We start from the raw sequence: 23074 nt of genomic DNA, 5'->3' as shown, positions 1-23074 counted from the left end.
TTGTTGTGATATTGTAAATATGTATGTGACCTATTTATTAAACTGGTTAAAAATTTTAAGCACAAATATAATCTGTTTATTAAATGAGTTACACGGGCTATTGCATAGCATAACTTTATTTAAATTTTTATAAATTATTCAAGTTACAAACGGATTTATCCGGATGGTAAACAATATTTATGAGATTATAAATGAGTTTTTTTTTTCATATTATAAACGAGTTATTCGGGTCATACATGAGTTAGTTGATCATTTTAATAATCGAGTTAGATAGATTGACGATCCGAATTCGATTGGACTAAAATTAAACCCCGTTTAAAAGCCAAGTTATCGGATTGGGTTATCTGATCATGTCAACTTTTGCCACCTCCACTTGAGATACTATTTTCCTTTGTTTTAATGATTTATTAGTCGGTCATTATAGTCCAGTAAACTCGCTTAGGACGGAGGCTGTGTGTTCAAATTCTTGGTGTTAACCATAACTTATCTAACTTATGGTTAACTTATTACTCAATACTCACCTAACCTAACATGTTTCATGAGTCACAACACCCTAAATAGATCAAGCCTTCTCAAATTAGCAAGTTGAGGGGGCTTCAAGACTTTATTTAATATTAAAAGATTTGAACGAAGAAATACGAACCCGACTCATTTAATAATTAAATTCCAAATCAAAACTCAAATACTTTTCTTTTAAAGCCTTTAAATTTAGAACTTTTTAGTTGTTATAGCTGGCTTTGTATTCTCCTCAGATGTCAAATATTTCATCTGCCCTAGCAAAGCAATTTGTAGTTGAGGAGCAACAAATTGACCCATATTTATGCCAAGATGGGACCCAACAAGGCTCAATCTTCTTCCATTTATTGACCAGACAAAGTACCTTCTGCCATTTTGTGGGATCCCCAAATTTAATATTCCTGGGAGATATACATACATGCTTGACCAAGCTTTACAGTCAATAGAGTGATAAAAAAGACTCTAAAAATGTGCCTATTTTGTGGCTTTTATACAAACAAAAGATAATGGAGCTTTAGGTTTAACAACTGGATCAATTCTCTCAAATGACAAACAGAAGCATGCTCAAATCATACAAATATAGTTAGTATTTTAGTAGAAAATTTACTATCTTCGGAGAAATTCGAACCTATAAAATTTGTCTGTGAACTATTAGAATCCGACCACCGGACGGTTTACACGTATCCTTTGAGATAAATAGACTTTGGAAAGCCATAATATTTTAAAAAAACAAAAGGTGCATTCCTGCATTTATTGTCAAAATATAAAATTTCACTGTAATTTATCTCCATTTATTTCTAGAATTTAGCCAATTATTATTGAAAATTATAAATCCTTAGCAAAAGAATGCATGTAAGTAAGATAATCATCAGGATGCTCCATGTTGTAGTTGTAGATCCCCTCAAATACTTTGTTACCCAACTATCTTGAATTAATAGTACCTTAATTAATTTAGAGGGGTGATTAGCTACCATACTATAAATCTATCTATCTATATATATATATAAATAATTCTAAATTTATACAGAAAAAATCATTCTTTCTCAACTTAAGCTCTTCCAAAAGACAACGATTGTCACATATAAATAATACAAGTCCAATGTCGGTAGAGATTAGTGATGGCTCAACTAAAATTTGATATAAAGTAACAGAATGATAGAATTTCACATCACATTATGTTGTTAGTCCATGTAGGCAGTTAGTTTTATTATGAAATTTTATGAAATCCTACCTAACTATGAAGTGCCCACACTATCTAATTTTCCTGTCTATATTTTAAATCATCTCTATAAAGTGATATATGGTTGCTTTCAGCACTACATGCAACATTGCTGCAAGACATTCTAGTACTTGAATTAAATTGCACAACATCATGATATTAACATTTCAAAAAATTTACTAAGAAAACACACTATATTTTATCTTCATAATTGTTTCACACCCTAGTATATGGGTCTTAATTTATTATTTTGGCCCATTCATTTTGAGAATAATTTTTTTTTTTAATTCTGAAGTATAACCTCTTATTTGGAAATAATAGCTAAATATTATAATAGCGATATTTTAGAATATAAATGCTATTTATCGTAATTATATCTTATATCACATTTACTCTTAATAGTTATCCCAATAATCCACTTTATTGTAATTTTATGTAAATTATAGAAATAATTACTTTTATAATAAAGATTTTGTTTTGAAAATAACAAATAATAATGCATATTCTATAATTGCCCTTATTTCTAAATTATAATGAAGATTTAATGCCTCGAAAAGCAACCGATGATATAGAGAATATTATATTACTTTTAAAATGAAAAATAAAAATATTTGGAATATCCTTTATATATGGTCGAATAATAAATACTGATACGATATAGGGTGTGAATGATAATAAACACAAAACTAAAGGTGTGTTTAGTAAATTTCCCCAAAATTTCTAAAATCCACCTCTAACTACTGACAATGAAACTTTGCAACTTTAATAACATGGTAAGTAGATGAACTGTGCCTTTCTTTTCACCAGTGTGATTAAAAGGACTCGTTGCAAGGATTGATGTTAAAAAAAATAAAAAGGGTGAGGTGTTACTATCAATATCTATTGAATTCTGATGAGGATCTTAGCAAAGTCTTAACTTTTAAAAAGTTTTATGTTCATCACGGGCTTTTCATAGAGTTTTGGACTCCTCTCATGTTTAGTTATTTAAGCTTTTATAAGTGGGGTAGTATATAAATCAATCCTATTTATGAATACTAATCGGTAATATAAAATAAAATATTTATTTGATGTTTTCTTTTTGTTCAAAAACTTTTTTTTTTGTTTATAATACTACAAAATAAAAGTTTAGAAAGATGGTAAATATTCCCATGTGGTAAGTTTGTCGGTAATTATTTGTCCAATAATCTAATTAATATATATATATATACATATAGGTTTTTTTTTCACTGGCAAATAATTCAAAGAGTTAGAGTATGATGTGATGGAATAATTGATAAATATCCAACCATGACATAAAGTTTGCAATAAAAGCGGGTCCTAGCACACGCAACTATGAGAAGGACATTTTTGTAAATTTAAATATAAACTATTATATACGTAGAATAAATTTTACAGTCTCCGATGGATGGACTGCGATAAAATTTTGACTGCGATTAAGACAGTCAGATGCATGCTAATACAGATTGCGATTATAATCACATCTGAATTTGATCAAATAAAGGAGCCGCTAGCTCCTACGGGGTGAAAACGAATGCAAGTATAATTGTCAGATACATGTGATCGATACGTTATTAGAACCCACAGCCCGCACTGAATCCCGGCCCCCCATCTTGCAAACTGTGTGTGAGGGAGGAATCAATCCTCTTTAGTCCCTTTAAATCAACCCATGCATGTTAATTCCTGCAGCACCACATGGCTTCCATGTCAAAAGTGCACAAACCCAAACCCTAGAAATGATTGGTGTGTTTCTTTGCATCAAGCATGTGGTTTGGTGGCATCCAGTGCTTCACGTGCATTCACTTTCACAACTTGGAGGAGCAGGAGGGCATTTATCATCACTCCCACTCCTCACATGCACCAAAAATAACTTTACCATCTTTGCCACTTTAAACCCGAGTTTCCGACCAAACTAGCCCTCTTCCAAATTTTATATAACGGTACTGTCTACTAAAAAGGGGTCACATGACACTAAAACGATAAACTTATCAGCATTTTATCTAAGAAGAGGAAACGCTAATAAATTCTTAGTTGAATCGGTTAGCGTTTCGTTTGAAATCTTTTTTACAAGTATAAATGTTGAACTTGTTTGCTTTTCTATTTAAAATCTCTTTTGATATTAAGTTTGGGGGCATTATGCATTCCGGTCAAAAGTACTTAAAAACCTTATATATATATAAATAATGGGATTCCACTGGCTAGAGTAGTCTATCATTGTGGTCCTTGCCTTCCTAAAGGCAACCTAGTGTTCCCCTAGCTAGGGTTTTGCTAACTAGTGAAACTTTTCCTCTCCCCTTGGGTTCAATTATAACAAGGTTAGGCCCACAATGTATTTGATGTTACAACTATTGAGGCCCAAGCTAATTTGACCTATTAGTTTGTGAACTATACCTACAAGGCTAGAACCCAACCTAATAAATAGTGCTCCTACTACATTCATCTCATTAAAACAAACAAGCTCAAGTCTAAACTCGAGCTCAACTAGTTGTCAATGGGATTGTGCTCAGTTGGTTAAAGGAGCTCATAACTGTACGACAGTATAAGATTTCTTAGGTCTGAATTCTAGTGGGCATCGATTTAAGTAGAAAGTAATTAAGTTTGCACTTCTCGCAAATTTTTTTTTCTTTTTTTTTTTTTGCGGATATCGTCGGAGTATGTAACCTAAACTTTCGTGAGTGAAGTTTATGAACAAGAAAGAGAGGCAATGGAGTTTGGTGGACTGGGCCCAAATTATAACTTGAAGGCCATACATGGAGCCTTATGTTTCTAATAAGCAACGTTTAGTTTAAAATTCTTAGAATTTTTTTTAATCTCTTTTGTAGTAAAGTATTTATCATTTGACCTCCCTATTTTATTTTTATTGTCTTAGAAAAACTCTGAATTATATTTGATCTAACAATTGTTGACCTATATTATTTTATCACTTTGGAAGATAAAAACTAAACTAACCCTTTAGTGGGGGCAATTATATATTTATATTGTCACAAGGGCTATTTGGATCATTATGGATTAATATGGAATTTTTGAGGTAATAAAAGTATTATGCAATAGGTTGAATGATAAAATATCTATAATAATAAAATTAAAATATAGGCTGTTTTATAAATTTCCCCAAATATTTGTCAAAATTTGGAAAAGATTAAAGATAAGATATTTTTTTATTTATTTTTTGGACCGCGAGTGGTTTCATAGGAGTACGAAATAAACAAATAATGTAGGGGTGTGGAAAGAAAATAGTCGTGAAAAGCTTCGCTTGGTCAGAGACATCCTCCTCTCGAGACGATGATGGATTCCTCGGCCGGCGATCCGCCCACTGGCGGTGTTCCGGAGGCAATTTCATCGTGGATCTCCCCCCTTACCCAGCGGTACCAACACTTGCTCGACAAGGCGACGCCGCACGTGCTGCGGCGGTGGTTAGGGTTCGCTGCCGTTGCCATCATCTACGCCATTCGCGTTTGGTTCGCCGAGGGGTTTTATATTGTCTCCTACGCGCTCGGCATCTACGTCCTCAACATCTTCATCGCCTTCCTCTCGCCCCAGGTCGATCCCGAAATCCATGACGCGCTTGATGCCGATGGTGGCGCCGTCCTCCCCACCCGCTCGTCTGATGAGTTCCGCCCTTTCGTTCGCCGCCTCCCCGAGTTCAAGTTCTGGTACGATTTCTCTCCTTTTTGGGCCTTTCCAGTTATAATTGTGTTGTTGTGTGATCTGTTTGTTGCGCTATTGATTTCTTTCTGTTGGGCATTGGTTAATTTGGGTCAAAAGGAAGGTCTGGTTAGTTTTTGCATGCAAAGTTGGGATTTTGATGTGAGAATTGATGACATTCTAGTATTCTACAGTGATTTAATGTAAATAACTAAATATCACCTGCTAATGCTAGTTTTGTTTTTAGATATGTGTGTCTGAGATATATTGGTCGTACAATTTCTATTAGATGTTGATAATTGTGGGTCAAAAGGATGGTTTAGTTAATTTTGCATGAAAAGTTGGGATTTTGAAACGAGATATGAGGGTGTTCTGTTATATATTATTTTTTTATCTCATGCTAATGCTTATTCTTAGTGATATAGTTATCAGAAGATCTTTTTTTTGGGTATAATTGAACTGTTGCATATCATTTTGGGGCAAAAGGAAGTTTTTGCGTGAAAAGTTGGGATTTTGATGTCAAAAGATCTACTTCAGATCATGTTTTCTTTCTTGCCTCTGTTATGAAATTTGATAGGTGGGGAACAAGTAATGAGATTGTGTTTGCATGGCACTTTATGTCAAGTGGATCTTATCTTTCTCTTATCTTCTGAGTCCATATTTGTCTATAGAAATGAGAGGCAATCCAATTGATATGGGTGATGGCCTATCTTCTTGAGCCCCATATTTGGGACAGAAAAAAAAAATTCAAAATATGAAGCATTCATGTATCTTATTTTGTTTATGGCTAGGTTCATGATAGGATTACCTGGAAGATCATGCAGAAGTGAGAAGACTCTTGCCCTCAAGGCATTTTATCCATTCCATGTTTGGTTATCTTGCGTGGTTGTTAGGGACAATGTTATGGAGTTAATCTCAGGAGCAATTGCAAGGCTGTTCATGTGCTAATGCTGAGTACTTGTGACTGAAACACTAAGATATCATTGGGCTCATCCTTGTTGATTAAGGATCAGTTAAGTAACCATGTTGAGTAGGGCAATTGCTATGCATGCATTGGGAGTTGTTTCATATCTGTAATTTTTTGCGCAGTTTCAATCCGTCATTTCTTCTGAATCTTGAGCTTCAGAAATCTTTATGATAGGCACTCCCTACAGGGTGATATGTTGAGTATTAAATGTCCTTTTCGGGAATAAAAAGTTGGAAAGGCTCTGGATCTTTTTCCATGCTTCCCAATTGTCATATACAAAATATTATTTTCAGATTAGTTAGGGCGTTAGCCAAGCAAGAATTTTTTTTAATGCTTTAATCTACTTATTGATTCTGAAGGCAGCATTGTTATTATCCTATATTTATATTTTTATAACTAGATAACTTTAGTTATCTTCTCTTTTCTCCTGCAGGTATTCTATTACTAAAGCATTTTGCATTGCTTTCGTAGCAACATTCTTCACCATATTTGATGTACCTGTCTTTTGGCCTATTCTGCTCTTCTATTGGGTGATGTTGTGTACGGTTACAATGAAGCGACAAATTCGTCATATGATAAAATATAGATATCTCCCATTTTCCTTTGGGAAGCAGGTAAATTGAGCTAAATATTGATTGCCTTATTTTTCTCCCCTTTTTATGCTGGAATACTGAAAGATGGTTTCTATTTTCAGCATTACAGAAGGACAAGCCCATCTTCTTCTGAGGATGCTACTCTTCCTACAGAATGAGCGTACTTTTTTGTTATTGAAAGAAGCTTCTTGTAGGAGATAACATTGTGATGCATTTGCAGAGGTAATAGTTGTTTACCTTTCTGTAATCACAATTTTAGCGATCCTCTGGTAGTAATTTGATTCTATAGCATAGAACTATCAGACTTGGTCTTTCGGTTACATTGAACAAACATACGATACCAAAGATCAGAAAACTCTTTGTTATGAAGAAACCACAAAGAAAAATTCAATGTATTTAACCAGTTTCCTCAGAGGATGCTATTCTCTTCCTAAGGAATGAGTGCTATTATTTTTTTTTATTGAAAGAAACTTCTTGCAGGAGATAGCATTTGATGCATTTGCAGTGGTAATATCTGTTCACTTTTCTGTAATCAGAGATTCAGAATGTTAGTATTCTTTCACGAGCAATTGTTGATATGTTAACTTAATTGAGAACATGATTGGAGAACACACTCTTGATTGCAGGCACCTCAAATACCATCTTGTTGCCATGTCTGACACGAATACTAATTAAATTATTGTGGCTTCTATCCCAATCTTTTCCCTCCTTATCCTCTTTTAATCTGCTTCCTTGTAATCAACTCACTTATTAATGAGGTGTATGTGATCTCTGTTTTTTTTTTTTTATATTAAAGAACCAAATTGAGTGTTTCTTTCTGTTATGGAGAACTACTCTTATGTGTTAACTTGCCAGAGGTATATTCCTGCAGCCTGACCATGAGCAAATATTTTTTTACAGGATTAACAGAGTAGCATTGTTGCTTCAGATGGTAGCTCCTGAACAAACTTAGCATGAATATTGTTGTAACTTCTTTTTAATAGCATGCAATATTGTTGTAACTTCTTTTTAACAAAAATGCTTATGTACTTAAACCGACGCTAATTAACTTATGTATCAAAGTACAAGAAAACACTGTTATCTTTGCCTCTTTTTTACTTTCAAGTGGAAATACTGCAGCATCTTGTGCTTAAATTTCTTGTGAACGCATGGATCCATACTCTTTTCTTTACTTTAGAAACGGGTCAATAGAGTCAGCTAAATTTATTGATGTTTGCTATGCAGATCCAGGCACACTTGCCAGTCATATAAATGTTGGAGCAGAAGGAAATGAAATTTTTATTCCTCAATATTTGCTAGTATCACAGTATTATTGAGACATAAAATTTTGATATTATGTGCAAATGGAATGCACATTAAATATTTATCCCGATTTTAGATATTCACTTGTGCCTTCTATCTTTTGTGAGAAATAAGTTCTCCCATTTGTTGATTTGTTTACAAATATACGAGACCAAGGGATCAACGACTGAAAGAGAGCTCATAAATAGAAAGAGGAATGCTCACTGCTGCAATTGTGTATTGATTTGACTCAGTTGTCTTATTTATATATATTGGAAAAAAAATTAATCCTTTTTGTCCAGCTCAAAATTTGGTGGAAGCTCATTAACTATAAAAATAAAAGAAAATAGGAAGGAGTGAAAAGAGGATTATACGATTTGGTGTCATCCAAGAACGACATCAATAGTAGTAGCCTGTAACAGGTACACTAAGCAGTATATGTTTATATATATATATATATACACACCGTAGGATACTCGTCTGGGAGTGTTTTTGGCCGAACTAGTCTTTTTTTTATATTTTATTTACCTAAAACACTGAATTTTAATTTTAGATGGAAATGTCGAAAAATTTATCTTATAAAACGCTTATTTATTCAATGTTTTATGTTAAGAAAATATTTCAAAGTAAAATTTGTAAGGCTTTGGGGGAATTCATGATTCTAATTTATAGGACTTCCATAATTTCAAAACCACATATTTTATGCTTAAAATTGATAAGGAGTACAAAGTTATGATGTTTTAAATTTTTTTTATATTTGTACCTATATTGTTCTTGTGTAGTATTTTTAACAATAAAACACTTAATTTTTCAACGCTTTATGTGTATCCCTTTTTTTTATAGTAAATCACTGAAATGTCTAGCGTTTTTTGTTTTAAAAAAATGTATTATTAAGTTTGGAGTGTAAGTCATTTTGGTAAAAAAATATTAAAAATAGGTTTAGTTTGGTTAAAAAAAACTCCATATGGGATGTAGATACAAGTGTAAATGTGCTAAGCCTAATCGAGTCGGCTCTAGCTTAGGCTCGGTTTGAAATTAATTTTAAGCCCTCCAAAGATATTTAGGCTCAGCTCAACTCAACTTGAGTCAAGCTCGAGATGAGCCATATCAAGTTCACGTCGAGCTCGAGCTTGATTAGAGAAGAAGAGAACGGTGAAGACGATGACTTGTTGATGGTTAATTTATATTATATATATATATTAATAAAAATTATATTTGAGCCGAGCCTGAGCAAGCTGACTCTAGCTCAGGTCAGCTCGAAATTCAAATCCAGCGCAGAACTGAGTTTGAGCTTTAGCTAAGTTGAGGTCGAGTCGAGCTTGAGCCGCTCGTTTATTTTGACCACCCTAGAGCTTAGGTGGGGTCGAATAGCTCGTTTATTTTAATACCCCTAGAGGTGGATGTAATGGTACATCATCTCTTGCACGAAAGTTATCTACTTGGCAATTAGTCAACCAAGAAAAGCCCAATACTATTAAATGCAATAATCTAAATATATGTCGTATAATTCTGTGCAATGAGCAAATATCAATTGGATGGACATTGCTTTAAAGACCAGATAATATTGATGGGTCAACTGCCACATAACAATCAAGCCTCAAAAACCATCAAATCTAATTTGTACATGATTAACATTAGATTATAAAATATGTAACACTAGATTAAGCTGCATGAAAGAATCAACATCTGTGTACTGGCCCAAGTCTTGCACTCAACAACTTGAAACCTGCAAAAGATGTCTGCGGGGCAACATAAATACATACCTTCTCCACCTCATCTTTTGCATCTACTAGTATTCAATCTTTCTTGGTAAATTGAAACCATGTATCCACCTTCTTCATTCCTTAGCTTCTCGTCACCGTTTCCAGGGATCCAAGGGCGAGTTCTTGAGGTCACAGGTATGCTACTACAAAACCAAAAGAAGATTAGCTTCTCCCTTTTAATTCCTCATTCCATTAGCTATGAGAGGTTAAAAGATGAAATATGCATTTGGGTGTTCATCCATATTGCTTTGCAGTGGTAGGTTACTGCAATTTGAAGGACACACAGCTGTTCACACGGCAGGATCCCTATGTTTCCATTCAATATGGTAACTCAGAGTTTTGCACTCGGACATGCACTGGTATGTTCTTCTATATCCTTGAATTCATTTGTTTTTTTCCAGCCAATTTTTGAATCCACCTAAATGCAGGAGTGCAACCAAATCAATATATGCAATCAAAATCTTTACATCTATATATATACACTATATAGGCTTGAAATGGTTGGTGCAGCCCTGTCATGTAATAAATCATAGTCACAAAGGACGTAATAAAGGATCCAGACATGCATTCTCCTTTAACTTTTATCAATGAATTAACTAGGAGATAATAGAAGTATCTATTTCTTTATCCATAGCCTATTCTTCTCAAAATGTAAGCGGTTTGGAATAACTCTAGGAGTAGAGGGATAAAGCATTCTTATCCCCCTTCTAGACACAAGTTCTCATATGCTTGAAATGGTTTGTTCAGATGGAGGAATGAGTGCCATGTTCCAAGAGAAATTTCAGCTACCTCTCTTTGAAGGGCTCATGGATATGAACATCTCTGTCTGGAACAGCAATCCCTTCAGGACTGATACATTAATTGGCAGTGGCAGGTTCGCTCTTGTAATTATTCTCCGTTCTTGCAATATAGAATCTTTTTTTATTCTAGTACTACATATTTGAGTGCATCTTTTATGATACTTTCACTTTATATGTGTTTCACAAAATTTTATTTAGGTGGCATTTGGTTTGTACATAAAGAATATTTGTTCATGAATTATGACTCTTTTAAATACATTTTGCAACTAAACACTTACTAAGACATTTTAATTAAAACTTGTATAAAATAAGTTACATGACAAGCTATGCACAAAATATTATCACAGATTACGAGGTGCACATTTAAACAAGATTTTTATAACAATTAACATACTTATTCACAGTTAGTAACCAAACAAAAATTCTTACATAAGCTTATTCAAAATAATCATTACGTTTTACAATCAAACAATAAAATGTGAGTAAAATTATTGATATAGCAAATTTACATTTAAAATATATGCATACAATTATTCTTAAAAAACCTTATGCATGAACCAAATGAGTTCTTAGTCTTTCGAAAGTAAGTTTTCCTATTTATGTCTAAGTAGATCCTCTTTTTATTTATTAGGAAATTTAAGAGAGTATTGAATCATACAAGAAGCCTTAAATCCAACAGGAGAGACTATTTCCTTGAGTTTAACTGTTATAATCTAATCCATGATGGCAACCCTTATCATAACACCAAGTAACACTTTAAAGGCTTGATATATATCATGGTGTAATTGTTAATTGCAAAAGATTTTTTTGATCTGTGAAGATGTTGCCAACTTGCCATAACCTTCTTTTTTTTTTTCAAAATCTGGAGTTATAAGTTTCATTTCATACCTTTTAGCTCCCTCCTTGTCTTCTGCGTGTTTGCAGATCAGCCTTCCTTTCACTGATCTTGAACTTGTCTTAGGGTCCAACTGCAGAAGGTCCTCTCGCAAGGATACGATGATTCTTCATGGACGATCCAAACTAGAGATCAAATGTAAGTGCCCAATATGTAATGTACCGCAAGACAAAACTTAATCGAACTAGTTACAATATTTTCATGCAAAAAGTTCATGATACATACATGCAATGCAGGTTTGCTGGGGAAGTGAAGTTGATCATGCACTTCTCAAATGCATTAGTAAGTCTCGACTTCAACATGTCTTCATATTTAATCTTTTGTTGATTTTGTGAAAGAAGCAAAACTAACCATTACACTGTTATGTACATGAACAAATCAAAGCTGCAAGGATATGAAACAGGGTACAATCCAACTATGCCATTCATGTACAATTCTCCACCAACACCATATAATTCTCCTACAGTAACTTTCCCTGGACTTTGTAGTAATACTACATATCCTCCTCAGCAAACATATCTATCGCAACCAATCCTATATCCAACATACCAACAGGAGCCGAACATGCAGTATATTTTTCCAGCCCTAGCCTCTCACAGTAAGGCCTAAATCAACAAAAATTAGATTGCTTTTCATAATTTACTTTCTTTATCTATATGAGTAAATATTTAACATTGTATGATTGCACCTTTGAAACTTACTAGGTCTTACCACAGCTATCATTCACAACATTGGGAAGTAATATCGAATCAAGGTAAGAAAGTCGAGAAGGAAGAGCTATTTGTCTTATATATTTACTTGTGCCAGATCTTTGGATGATGTGCAATTTTTTCATTTTAACTTTCATGTGAGACCAGTGATGAATACTTTGAATCTTTTTCTTTCATGGTTGAAGTTTGTAAGAATGTTGCTTGTTCTTCCAAAATGATGGTGGTGCAAATATTTGATACATGAATAAGCACAATTATGTACTCTCTGTAAGAGAAAGCAATGTACAAATTACTGTATCCAAATAAATGCAGTGCTTCTCTATATATATTTCTATCAAAAGCTGGAGGTCTGTATGCCATATAAAACTGATTTGTTGAATTAAGGGCTAACTCTTGGAGGAACATTGTATGATCCATATGCAAATGTTTGAAAAATTACCTTTAGAGGGAAAATGCTTATTTTCATACTCCATTGATCAACATAAGTAAATTTTGAGAAGAAATGTCATGAAAAAACTTCTAGCTAGGCTACTGGCTCTGCGGGATCCGCTGGGTAAATTAAGTCAGTGTGGTATGGAAAAATTTAAGACTGTCAAACCCCCAGTGATTTTTCTTCCTGGCAAGAAAAAAAAATCAAATATTTATATCTCGTACTAACCACACATTACATATATATGTATCTTGCAAACCAAATAGCTATTCACTTGCTATTACAAATACCTCTAGTTATGATATGTGTCTTTTTCATCTTCAAACTAGACCCATAAGGCCATAAGACACAAAATAATCCAAATTCCAAAATAACTTTTAAGTTGATCAGACTGTTAGGTCGGATACTTTGTTAAGAATCCAGATCTAAAGGGCAAGTAGAGTTACTAAGCTCTCATGTTCTATTGATCCAACTCCCATAGACAAAATATTTTGATAATAAGAACATTATTTTTTTACATAATATTATATATCCTAAATTCCTAATTGTAATCTTAAAGTGTCAATCAACACTACTTGTCCCCATTTGCAAAAGTCTGAATTATCCAACAGATTGTCCGCTCAAAGACAAATAAAGCAGATATGAATCTAGGTGATCCATTTAGTAAATGAATCATATATAGTTGTAATAAATCAGAATCAGGTGAATCCAAATTTGAATCAAACCTTAGACACTAGAGTAGAAAGATATCTATGAGGGTTCTGAAACCATATATACTAAAAGTTCAACAACAAATACTTATCTGCGGCAGTATGGCATGGATTATAGTTGTGTCTGGGATCAAGTAAATTTTTTGAAATCAAACTAAACAAAAGATAACCGAATATCTAAATAAATTAAGGACTAATTAGAATTCTACTCAAGTCAGACGTGATCCAATATGGAATTATGAATATTAAGATTAGATATGTGATTAACATCCGCTCTGAATACATCAATATTAAATGGATATAGATCTAGTTTTGTGACATATCCACCGAATTCAACCCAGTTACAGCATCTATTTTAGCCAGTATGCACATATTACGATTCACCTGAGAGTGTAAATCTATACATATAATAATGCATAATAGTTCTAAGTATGAAACTAAATTTTGTGCAAGCTGTAATATTTTAGTTTATAGACCCATGAAAGAATTACAAATCTGTTGGTTAGCTCACTTGCTGTGGCATTTAATTACTTATTTACTTGCAAAGACTCTTTTAAAGCATTAGTCAATTAATGCAATCATAGAGAGGGTATACAAACAACATAATAACATAATAAAGCCCACATCAAATGATAAAATTTGTTTCAAGTCCTTGTGACCTTTGTTTGCAGAAAAGGATCGCTAGTGGGTCAACTGTTACATAATTATCAAAGCTTTTAAAAGTTTAAACCATCAAACAAATGGCCAATAAGAGATATAAGAATTACCAATTACTAGATCAAGTAGTAGGATATAGTCAAATATTGTGCATTTGCCTAGCTCTTCCACTTAAAATTTGAACAAATTAATTTGCACATAAATATATCAGAAATGGTCATGTTAATCTATTTTAGATTCAGATTAAACAGATATATCCTCTGCCTCATCTTTCACCTCAATTCAGCTTGTGATCACTTTCTCACCAAAGTTAAAACCTATCCATCCTCTCGATCTCTTAGTTTCATGTCAATGTTTAGACTTTAGAGGTGTCTAGGGCCAAATTCTAGAGATCTCAGTTTTGTTACTACACAAATTAAAATCTGAAAGATAGCCTCTCCTTGTTTACTATATATTAGGGTTCTAAAGATGCATTGTGTCACGGACTTAAGCTTTTTCAGCATTTTGGTTTCGATGGGGCGTCACAATTGGCTCTTCATGGCTAAAATTGCAGTGGTAGGTTGCTGCAATTTGAAGGACACTGAGCTGTTCTCAAGACAGTTCCTACATCTCCATTCAGTCAGCAAACTCCCAGTTTCGCAGTCAAACATGCAATGGTATGATCTAAAATTGAGTTAATCTCTGCAACTTCTATCAATAAAAATCAATTCTTTAGGACTTGTTAGGATTCTCATCTTCTTGAGATGATGATGCCCAGATGGAGGCACGAACGCCACCTTCCAAGATAAATTCCAAGTTACTCTCATAGAAGGGCCATTCAGAAATGCCTATAGTCCGGAACTATCATCACTTAAAGAGTGATACGTTGATTGGCAGTGGCAGGTTTGCTTATCTAATATCTTTTACTTCATTTATGTTAATCTACGAGCTCTTATGATACAGTCACATGATGTGAAATGATACCCTCTTTGAATTTACCTGTCGTCATGCTTGTTGGTCGGCCTTATATAATCTTGAAATTGTCTTCATTTCTGCGCTCAACTGTACAAGGTTCTGGTGCAGGGATAAGATGATTCCTCGTGGCCACTCCAGACAACTGGTCAAAAGTAAGAGACCAAACCTGAACCAAAATTTAATCAACTAGTTTAGCTAATCTGCATGTAACATGATGAGTGCTCTGCAGGTATGCTGGAGAAGTGGAACTGATCATGCACTTCCAGAATACAACAGCAAGTCTAGGTTCAATACATTTCATCCTTCATTCGATCAGGAGTTTTGAGAGGGTTTTTGCATGTACGTCCCTTAAAACACTTAGTATTACATGGATACCCCCTTAAACCTTTATTTTATGCATGGGTACCCCTCAATCCTATTGACTGTTAAAGTTTCATCAATTAATCGTAAAAAGACGGAAATACTGTTATTCTTATTTGCATATACTCAATTTAATTAGAGGTATTTGTGTATATACTATATATGGAAATACTGTATAAGTGTATATGCATATCCATCTGTTACAGTGTTAATATTTTAACTTATAATTGTCAAAAGTAACTTGAATGGTATCCATGTAAAATATGTTGGTTTTTGAAGGCATATAATATGCAAATATGAAATTTAAAAGGGTGTACACGCAAGTAAGGAACTTTGTGCAGTATACATGTAAAAAACCCTTTGAGATATAAGAAAGCTAACCGTGATTCTTTATGTGAATCAAGCAACACGAACATGCAGCAACAGGTGCTCCTTTATATGTAATCACCTCCTGCACCAGTACAGCATCAGCCTCGATATCCCTCTAAAGAATCTTTTTTTGGAGTTTATGCTAATACTGCATGTCCTCAATAAATGTATCCATCTTAACCAATCCCATTTCCAAGCTACCACTACAACCAAACACACCCCCTGCAATGCATGGACAGCCTTCTTATCCCCCAGGTAAGATTAAATCAACAACCTCACGTTCTAGCATACATTTTAAGAGAAACTGCTGAACATGGTAGGATTTTTTGTTTGAAATTTTCTGTGCAGGTTCACAGCTATGGCCATGATCAAAAGCACTTGAAGAAGTCAAGGAGTTGTTTTCTGAATAGAATTGCTTTAGCCAGATTTTCTGAATGCTGTATAGTAATGCATATGATACAAGTGAATAATGTTGGGTGTCTTTTGTTTTTTTTTTTCAATCCTATGTACTGCATATGGGTCACTTGTAAACTCAAGCTCTTGAATGGAATTTGCAATGCTGTTTTTTCTTCCTGCTGCAATATCCTTTGTTTTCTCATTGATTCTCTTTTTCATGACAAAATGATATGGTGCAAATAATTTGACAACAGAGAGCAAGTAATGGAGTAACAATGCAAAGAAAATCAGTGTGATAATTGTTGTATCCAAAAACAATTAAAGCTTTGCTTCAAAAAATTTTAATCAAAAGCATAGGTTCAAAATAGTAATTCTTGATTGACAACTCTGTTCAATATGCAAATGCTTGAATCATTTCTGCAGAGAAATATGTTTCAATTTTAATATTCCATTGATAGCAATGAGAATATTATGTCTAATCATTTTTTCTTCCTTGCAAGTAAATGTCCAATATTTCAATCTCGGTACTCTAACAAATTACTAGATAGCCAAAGGAATTTAACTCAGCTGAAAGATGTGATTTGGTATACGTTGAGCTCCCAAGTTCAAATCACATTGGTGCCTCATTTGAAATACCTAAACACTAGAGTTTTTGAAACCATTGTACACGACTATGGTAGTATATACCTGGTTTTTGGACTTCTCCGTGGATAAATAGACCTAGCAAAACAAATGGTAAAGGAGAAGGATAACTCCTTGTCCAGCCCACAACATCATGAACTCCTGCAATGGAAGGAAAGGAAAGGAAAGGGGAAAAAAGTGAACCCATTAGATATATATCAAGAAGCAACAAGTGTTTATGCTCATGGGTCTAAAATCAAAATTGTCTAAGTAGAGCCACAAGATCATAGTAATTGCACCGAACAGTTGCTTATTATGTCATTCATTATGTTCCCGTAAGCCTGCAACTAAATCAGATATTGTTGAAGCACATAATCTGCCTGTACTGAATCAAGTAGTATCTTTGAATCTTCCTATTAGGTATGAAACAATAAACTGGAATACTGGATCCTTTCATCTTCTTCCAAGTTAAATGATCCTGATAATGGTGGTCAAGAGTCTTAAATGTGCAGCCGCAATCCTGATCTTCTTACAATCATCTTCAGCATTAATATTCTAACGAAAATTATTAGAGTACTATTAGTTGTTCTTGTCACAGTTGACTCCGAAATGGAGGAACTTAGACATTGAATTTCTGATCAACAACATCACAGGATGTCAATGCCAGCTGCAAGTCGAAAAACGCTGAAGTGCACCAAAGTGGGTAGGATTGCAGATGAGGCTGTAGAGTTGGGATTTCTTTCCAACTTCTTTATAAGATCAAAGAAATGAATAATGCAAAATAATGACAAAGAAGTCTCCTTGGTATCCAGGTAAAAGCTTACTGATAAGGAAATATTCCATAGAAACATTAAATAAAAGCATAATAACTCATAGGTATTTACTTAATCAAGTAAATCTAACATAACAGCTTAATCTAAGAGAGCTAATTATCCCCCCTTCTCTTATTACTCTGAATCAAAGCAGGGCAATTGCATGGAGAAGGAAAAGAAAAAGGAGTTTCGAGCAGGCGATCAACTACATGGGAGCTTCCTTAGACAAAGTTTGCCCTCAACCGTTCCTTTTTCTATCAAAGGGAAGGGAGCTGTATATGTCTATCGGAAAGAATAAGTTATCAAGTATGAATACGCCCATGTAAATTCTTTTCCACTCAAATTATGTGTACAGATACTCGGCTGTAAAAGAAGATAAACATTTAACAAGTACTTGAAAAGATATTTACCTCTAATAGTCTATAAAGCTTATGTTTTGTCAATGTACAGTGTATATGTAGATTTTAGATAACATGATTAAGTTGAATTTTGTGATCCAACAATTACCAATAGTAGTGATACAGATCTTATTTATCTTTCCATTCCCATAAAAGGATTTGATCTGGAATGCCGGATATGCATACTGTGAAACATAAGATTCTGACAACAATTACCACTGCTAAGAAATACCATCAAGCTTCACTACTCAATTCCACATTTCTAGTGCTCAGCAGATAAGTAACTGAAATATAGTTGATCAAAATACTGAATAATTCTTCATATGCGAAGACAATTTCCTCAAATAAGTGAACATAAAGTGGAGCAACTTCTATGCATTTATTACCCGGCGGCATATGTAAAATTACAAAGAATATGATCTATCAAATAATGAATGCCCATCTTGTAAGAAGCAACTTCTACACATCTATTGCAGTCTGGAATTAAACTAAAATATTTCATGGCAAACATGCTTGGACCTTTAAATAGACCCTGTTCACATAGCAATAATAACCACACTAGAGCAAGACTGGAAAACTAATTCAAGGACAAGGTTAAACTTAGATACAACAAAAGAGAACTGTCATCATCAGCAAAGTGAGCATCAATTCCACTACAATTTAAAAATTACAGCATTCAACAGCTCAGCAGCAGCAGCAACAACAACAACAATCTGAGAGACATGAACAAGTTAATTAAAATGGATACAAAATAACTTACAGGTAAGAAAAAGAAAATAATGAAACTGTAGAAAGGGAGATACTTCAGTTTCAATTTCAAGTGTTACGAGGACAGATACTTCCCAGTGACCAACCCCTGAAAGCAGAAGCAATGAAGTGCCTCCCAACCACAACACTCATCCGAGCCTTCCACAGCGATGACCGACCATTGCTACCGGATGGAAGCTCAACAACCCTATCATGGTCGACCGACACCGCCTCATCTCCGCCATTTTCAAGAATCCCACTCTCACTCACACTCAAGTCCTGTACCTCATTCCCTCTAATAGTGTCAAAATTGACGATGACTGACCCTCTGCTTGCTCTAAGCCACTCGGCAAACTCTGTGGTCACCCCACGGCACTTCTTCACCTTTACTTTAACAAGCTTCGGGCACCCAATGGCGAGGGACTCCATCCCGTGATCCGAGACAGGGCACCCCTTGATACACAGCTTCCTCAAGGCCGAGCACTTTGAGGCAATGCAAGAAATCTCCGCATCCCCAAATGTCTCACTACCACAAAGAGCAAGCCTTTCCAGGTTGCTGCAATTGGTCGCGATCAATTTTAAGCTCACAGCGGTAGGATTGACTCCGATGAGTACCAATTCTTGAAGGTTAAGACATTTGTTTGCGATCGCAATTAGGCCAAGATCGCCAATGCGGTTCGTCTTCCACCCGTCGATATGGATCTTGCGGAGCAAACGGCAGCTGCCGGCGAGAGCAGTGAGGCCGGCGTCGGTGCATTCCGGGGTCTTGATGAGGCGGAGGACTTCGAGATAGGAGCACGAGGCGAGCGCGGCGAGTCCACGGTCGCTGACTTGGAGCTTCTCGAGGTGGATCTCGATAATCCCGGAGATTTTTACGGCGATTTCTTCCAATAGCGGGTCCCAGTCGCCGGAGCATCGAAAGAGCTTAAGGACTCTTAGATTCGAAGAAGAAGTCAAGAGAGGGGCGAAGCATTGACCGTTGTAGAGCTCTTTGAGACAGATGGATCGGAGAGAAGAGGAGGTGGAGATGGTGATGGGTTCGGAGAGGCCACGGAGGCGCTTGATGGAGAGCTCCTCGAGATTCGCATAGCCGTTAATGATTGCGGAGACGCCCTTGGATCCGAAGGCGCAGGAGGAAACGGAGAGCTTGCGGATTTTAGGGCACGCGGCGCCGAGCGCGGCCATGCCGGATGCGGTTATCGAGTGCAGCCCGCGGAGCTTGACGCGGGTGAGATTAGGACACCCAAGGGCAACAGCGGCCAGGGCGTCGTCGCCGATGCTGTCGGCGGAGGTCCGGCGGTGGGAGGTGAGCGAGAGTGTGGAGACGGCAGGGAAGCGGTGGAAGAGGGAGGGGGCGGCTGCGAGGAGGGTGGCGCGCGCGTGGAGGGAGAGGCGGCGGCGGGAGCTGGAGTCGACGGCGAGCCAGCGGCGGCAGACGAGGGAGCAGCTGTTGCGGTCTGAGTGGGGGAGGGAGGAGAAGACGACGGCGAGGATGTCATCGGGGAGGGCGGCGGTGTAGTCAACGCCGGCGGCGTCCCCGCCAGAGGAAGTCGAGGAGGGAAGACGCGAGGAAGGGGTCTGGCCCATTGTGGGGGGAGGAGAGAGACCGGACCGCGGGAGATGACGTCACGTCCGATGCGGTGGCGGAGGAGGAGCGATTCAGTACGCCGCCTGGTTGTTGTTCCTTTCTAACTTAGAGATAGGAAACTAATCCGAACAATTATTTTTAAGCGATCACGATTCACGACGCATCCATTACTTTTCTGAAATAAGTCTAATTCTGAAAGCAACCCAGAAAGGGGCAACAAAAAAAAAAAGTAAATGATTCTGAAATAATTTTAGATCAGATGAGCATAATGGCAAAGAGGTAAAAGAACGAAAGAAAAATTAAAAACCAAATAAAGTAAAAGCGAAAGTTGTGTCGACAGCACTCATGAGAGTGGCGTGAAATGACGCGTTATTTATAAACACGGGAGTCAAAATAACGAGGTTCGGTCAAAAGCTTATTATAAATCCAGTGGTTACGTTATTGGTCATTTTTGGGGCAATCTAGTTTTACTTCATTATCACAAACATGCTCGGAAATTTCCTTTTTAATAAGCTTTATTAGCTAATTATCGACACATAGGTTAGGCATCTCGGTTAATCCTCCTAAGAAACAGGCCGATGTAAATAAAACATCGGCATAATATTTCTCGTCATGCGGTGATATATCTCTAGACGAGCATTTTATTATAATTTTTTTTATTTATAATTTAAATTCATAGCGTTTTTTTTTTTTCCTATATAAGAACTGCGAGGGTGGTTGTACCGCATACCTAAGAAAATCAAACTAAGTATCTTATTAACTAAAATAGGATACTAATTTAAGAGACTTCTTTCTTATCCATGGCAACTCCTTATTGTATTACCGTTCAGTTCTAAAACAAAATTAAAAAATAAAACTTAAATTTTTTTATAATTATCATTAAATTTGTTGCCATAATAAAGAATCACCACCTTTTGCTCTTAATAAAAATCAACTTCACAAAAATAAAAATAAAAATAAAAGCTCTGCCGTGTAGCTGCCTTTTGTTGCTTTCAGGTCGCCATTTGTTGATGGTATTAGACTTTTTATTATTATGGTCATAGAGAGGAAGGCGTATGAGATTAGTCTTCAATTTTATTTTAATTTTATTCTATTCTATGTTAGAAATGCAAATTTGTTACTTAGATTAAAAGAGAAGGCAAAAATACTTTTGATATCCTGAGAGATGCCTAAAGAGTTCTTTTAGAGCAGATTGGCTAGATTCTATCCAGAGGAAAGGGGAGAAGAGAAGACTTTTTATTCTCTCTAGTGGCTAAAACTTATTTGAAATTTGGCTAGTTTCCATGTAGGAGTGGGAGAAAGAGGTTTCTTAGTCTTTGATCATGGCGTCAAAGCATGGGATAGATTTTGAGGAAGTCTTTGTGAGATGAGTTTTATTCTCGATGGAGTCAAATTTAGGCCAAACGACTTCCTCGTTTGGGAATGAACGTGTCTACCTCGTTTGAGGTTTATTCAAACTAACTCTCTTTTAAATTTTAAATAGATTCAATCTCAAATTTAATTACTAAAATGGGTACGTGGCCCTGTAACTCTATATAAAATGCTATAAGTTTAAGGTTTTATTCGGACAAAAGTAAAACATTGATCATATTAATGTTTATATTAAAACAGACCAAGGAGTTAAAAGTGTTTTCTTAGAAAAATTGAAAATAAAATTTAGAAGTAAAATTTTAAGGAGCTACGATTTTTTTTTTTAAAAGAGATAATGTAGTACAGAGTTTTAATATTATAAATATTTTCTTTCTTTTTAATTTATATCTTTCTCGTTTAGTATTTTTAACAATAAAACACTTAACTTTTTTTTATGTTTTGTGTGTATCTTTTTCTACTCAACGCTAAATTATTCATCATTTGTTCTTTCAACAAAAATACTAATCATATAAATAAAACAAACGTTGTCCGATATATTTTACTTTTGGCTACGTAAAACACTTGACAGTTTAGTGTTTTATTTATGACTATAGTAAAATAGATAATTTTTAGTATTAAATTTGGGGTATAAATTATTTTGATAAATAAAATAAAAACATGTATATTTGGCCAAAAACTCACCTTACTATCTCTATTTTTCTAATTTTATTAAAAATATTATATGTTTTGCTTTATCATTATACATTTAATCGTATAAATTTCTATTATATTTTACTTTTAACATTTTAAATTGTTCTGAGATAATTTTACCTATCAACTATGAGGGAAATAGATAATATTCTATTATTTTAAGAATAAAAAAAATTAAAAGACATTTAATTTGATCATAAAATACGATTCTCTTTTTCCTTTTACCTTAATATTTAAAAATTATTCAAGGGTATCTAGATCACTTCACAGCTATACCTAATTTAACTCATTTATATAATATAATATAAAGATAATATATATTTAAGATATTAAGTTAAATGCAGGAATAGAATGATAAGAATCAATATGATAGTGTATGAATCATAATAATAAAAGATAAAAATGTAGGAGTATAAATATCTCCAAACTATTTTTCCATCTCAATATGCACCTTTGCATGTACTCATTTTAAGCAATTATTGAGTAAAAACCCATCAATTGGAATAAGAATACGGGTATAAATCATTTTATATTAGTATAGCAAATAAATAATTATTTAGACTTATACTAATATAGTAATTACTA

The 23074-nt window shown here is 34.8% G+C and overlaps 3 protein-coding genes across 11 annotated transcripts; 2 read left to right on the top strand and 1 right to left on the bottom strand.

Moving 5' to 3' along the window:
- The first annotated feature begins 4903 nt into the window (after window positions 1-4903).
- Window positions 4904-8451, top strand: LOC140795604 (protein RER1A-like). Of its 4 annotated transcripts, none has more exons than XM_073148279.1 (5): window positions 4923-5385; window positions 6169-6389; window positions 6778-6958; window positions 7039-7159; window positions 8162-8451. In XM_073148279.1, the coding sequence occupies exons 1-2, from the start codon at window positions 5015-5017 to the stop codon at window positions 6323-6325; spliced, it is 528 nt and encodes a 175-aa protein (XP_073004380.1). In that variant the 5' UTR covers window positions 4923-5014; the 3' UTR covers window positions 6326-6389; window positions 6778-6958; window positions 7039-7159; window positions 8162-8451. The 4 variants fall into 4 exon arrangements, with proteins under 4 accessions (XP_073004377.1, XP_073004380.1, XP_073004379.1 ...); XM_073148278.1 differs by lacking the exon at window positions 8162-8451 and adding an exon at window positions 7838-8071; XM_073148276.1 differs by lacking the exons at window positions 6169-6389; window positions 8162-8451 and adding an exon at window positions 7838-8071 and having other exon boundaries at window positions 4904-5385.
- Window positions 8452-9760: 1309 nt separating this feature from the next.
- On the bottom strand, window positions 9761-20769 carry LOC140795159 (putative F-box/LRR-repeat protein 8). Of its 6 annotated transcripts, XM_073147580.1 has the most exons (7): window positions 18854-20769; window positions 16950-17045; window positions 15879-16088; window positions 15162-15303; window positions 11902-13002; window positions 11670-11801; window positions 9761-10399 (listed from the first exon to the last, which is right to left on the bottom strand). In XM_073147580.1, the coding sequence occupies exon 1, from the start codon at window positions 20425-20427 to the stop codon at window positions 18910-18912; it is 1518 nt and encodes a 505-aa protein (XP_073003681.1). In that variant the 5' UTR covers window positions 20428-20769; the 3' UTR covers window positions 9761-10399; window positions 11670-11801; window positions 11902-13002; window positions 15162-15303; window positions 15879-16088; window positions 16950-17045; window positions 18854-18909. The 6 variants fall into 6 exon arrangements, with proteins under 6 accessions (XP_073003681.1, XP_073003677.1, XP_073003679.1 ...); XM_073147576.1 differs by having other exon boundaries at window positions 11670-13002; XM_073147578.1 differs by having other exon boundaries at window positions 9761-10124; window positions 11670-13002.
- LOC140795160 (16 kDa phloem protein 1-like) lies at window positions 9982-12708 on the top strand. The gene is made up of 7 exons (XM_073147582.1): window positions 9982-10116; window positions 10236-10340; window positions 10729-10855; window positions 11743-11814; window positions 11913-11958; window positions 12061-12274; window positions 12381-12708. Exons 1-7 carry the CDS (start codon window positions 10041-10043, stop codon window positions 12416-12418), a joined length of 678 nt encoding a protein of 225 aa, XP_073003683.1. The 5' UTR covers window positions 9982-10040; the 3' UTR covers window positions 12419-12708.
- Window positions 20770-23074: the final 2305 nt, after the last annotated feature.

This window comes from Typha latifolia, chromosome 9, assembly GCF_019914945.1.
Source record: "Typha latifolia isolate L0001 chromosome 9, TyphaL0001v2, whole genome shotgun sequence".
Classification (NCBI taxonomy): Eukaryota; Viridiplantae; Streptophyta; class Magnoliopsida; order Poales; family Typhaceae; genus Typha; species Typha latifolia.
Note: the sequence above shows the minus strand (reverse complement) of the source record. Positions and strands in the feature narration are given on the sequence as shown.

Bases quoted from the DNA above. Each gene is read 5' to 3' on its own strand.
- LOC140795604 (XM_073148277.1), top strand. From the start codon at position 5,015: ATGATGGATTCCTCGGCCGGCGATCCGCCCACTGGCGGTGTTCCGGAG. The intron at 5,386-6,777 runs GTACGATTTCTC...TTTCTCCTGCAG, and splicing joins CTCCCCGAGTTCAAGTTCTG to GTATTCTATTACTAAAGCAT. The intron at 6,959-7,038 runs GTAAATTGAGCT...TTCTATTTTCAG, and splicing joins CATTTTCCTTTGGGAAGCAG to CATTACAGAAGGACAAGCCC.
- LOC140795160 (XM_073147582.1), top strand. From the start codon at position 10,041: ATGTATCCACCTTCTTCATTCCTTAGCTTCTCGTCACCGTTTCCAGGG. The intron at 11,959-12,060 runs GTAAGTCTCGAC...AACAAATCAAAG, and splicing joins TGCACTTCTCAAATGCATTA to CTGCAAGGATATGAAACAGG. The intron at 12,275-12,380 runs GTAAGGCCTAAA...GAAACTTACTAG, and splicing joins TCCAGCCCTAGCCTCTCACA to GTCTTACCACAGCTATCATT.
- LOC140795159 (XM_073147576.1), bottom strand. From the start codon at position 20,427: ATGGGCCAGACCCCTTCCTCGCGTCTTCCCTCCTCGACTTCCTCTGGC.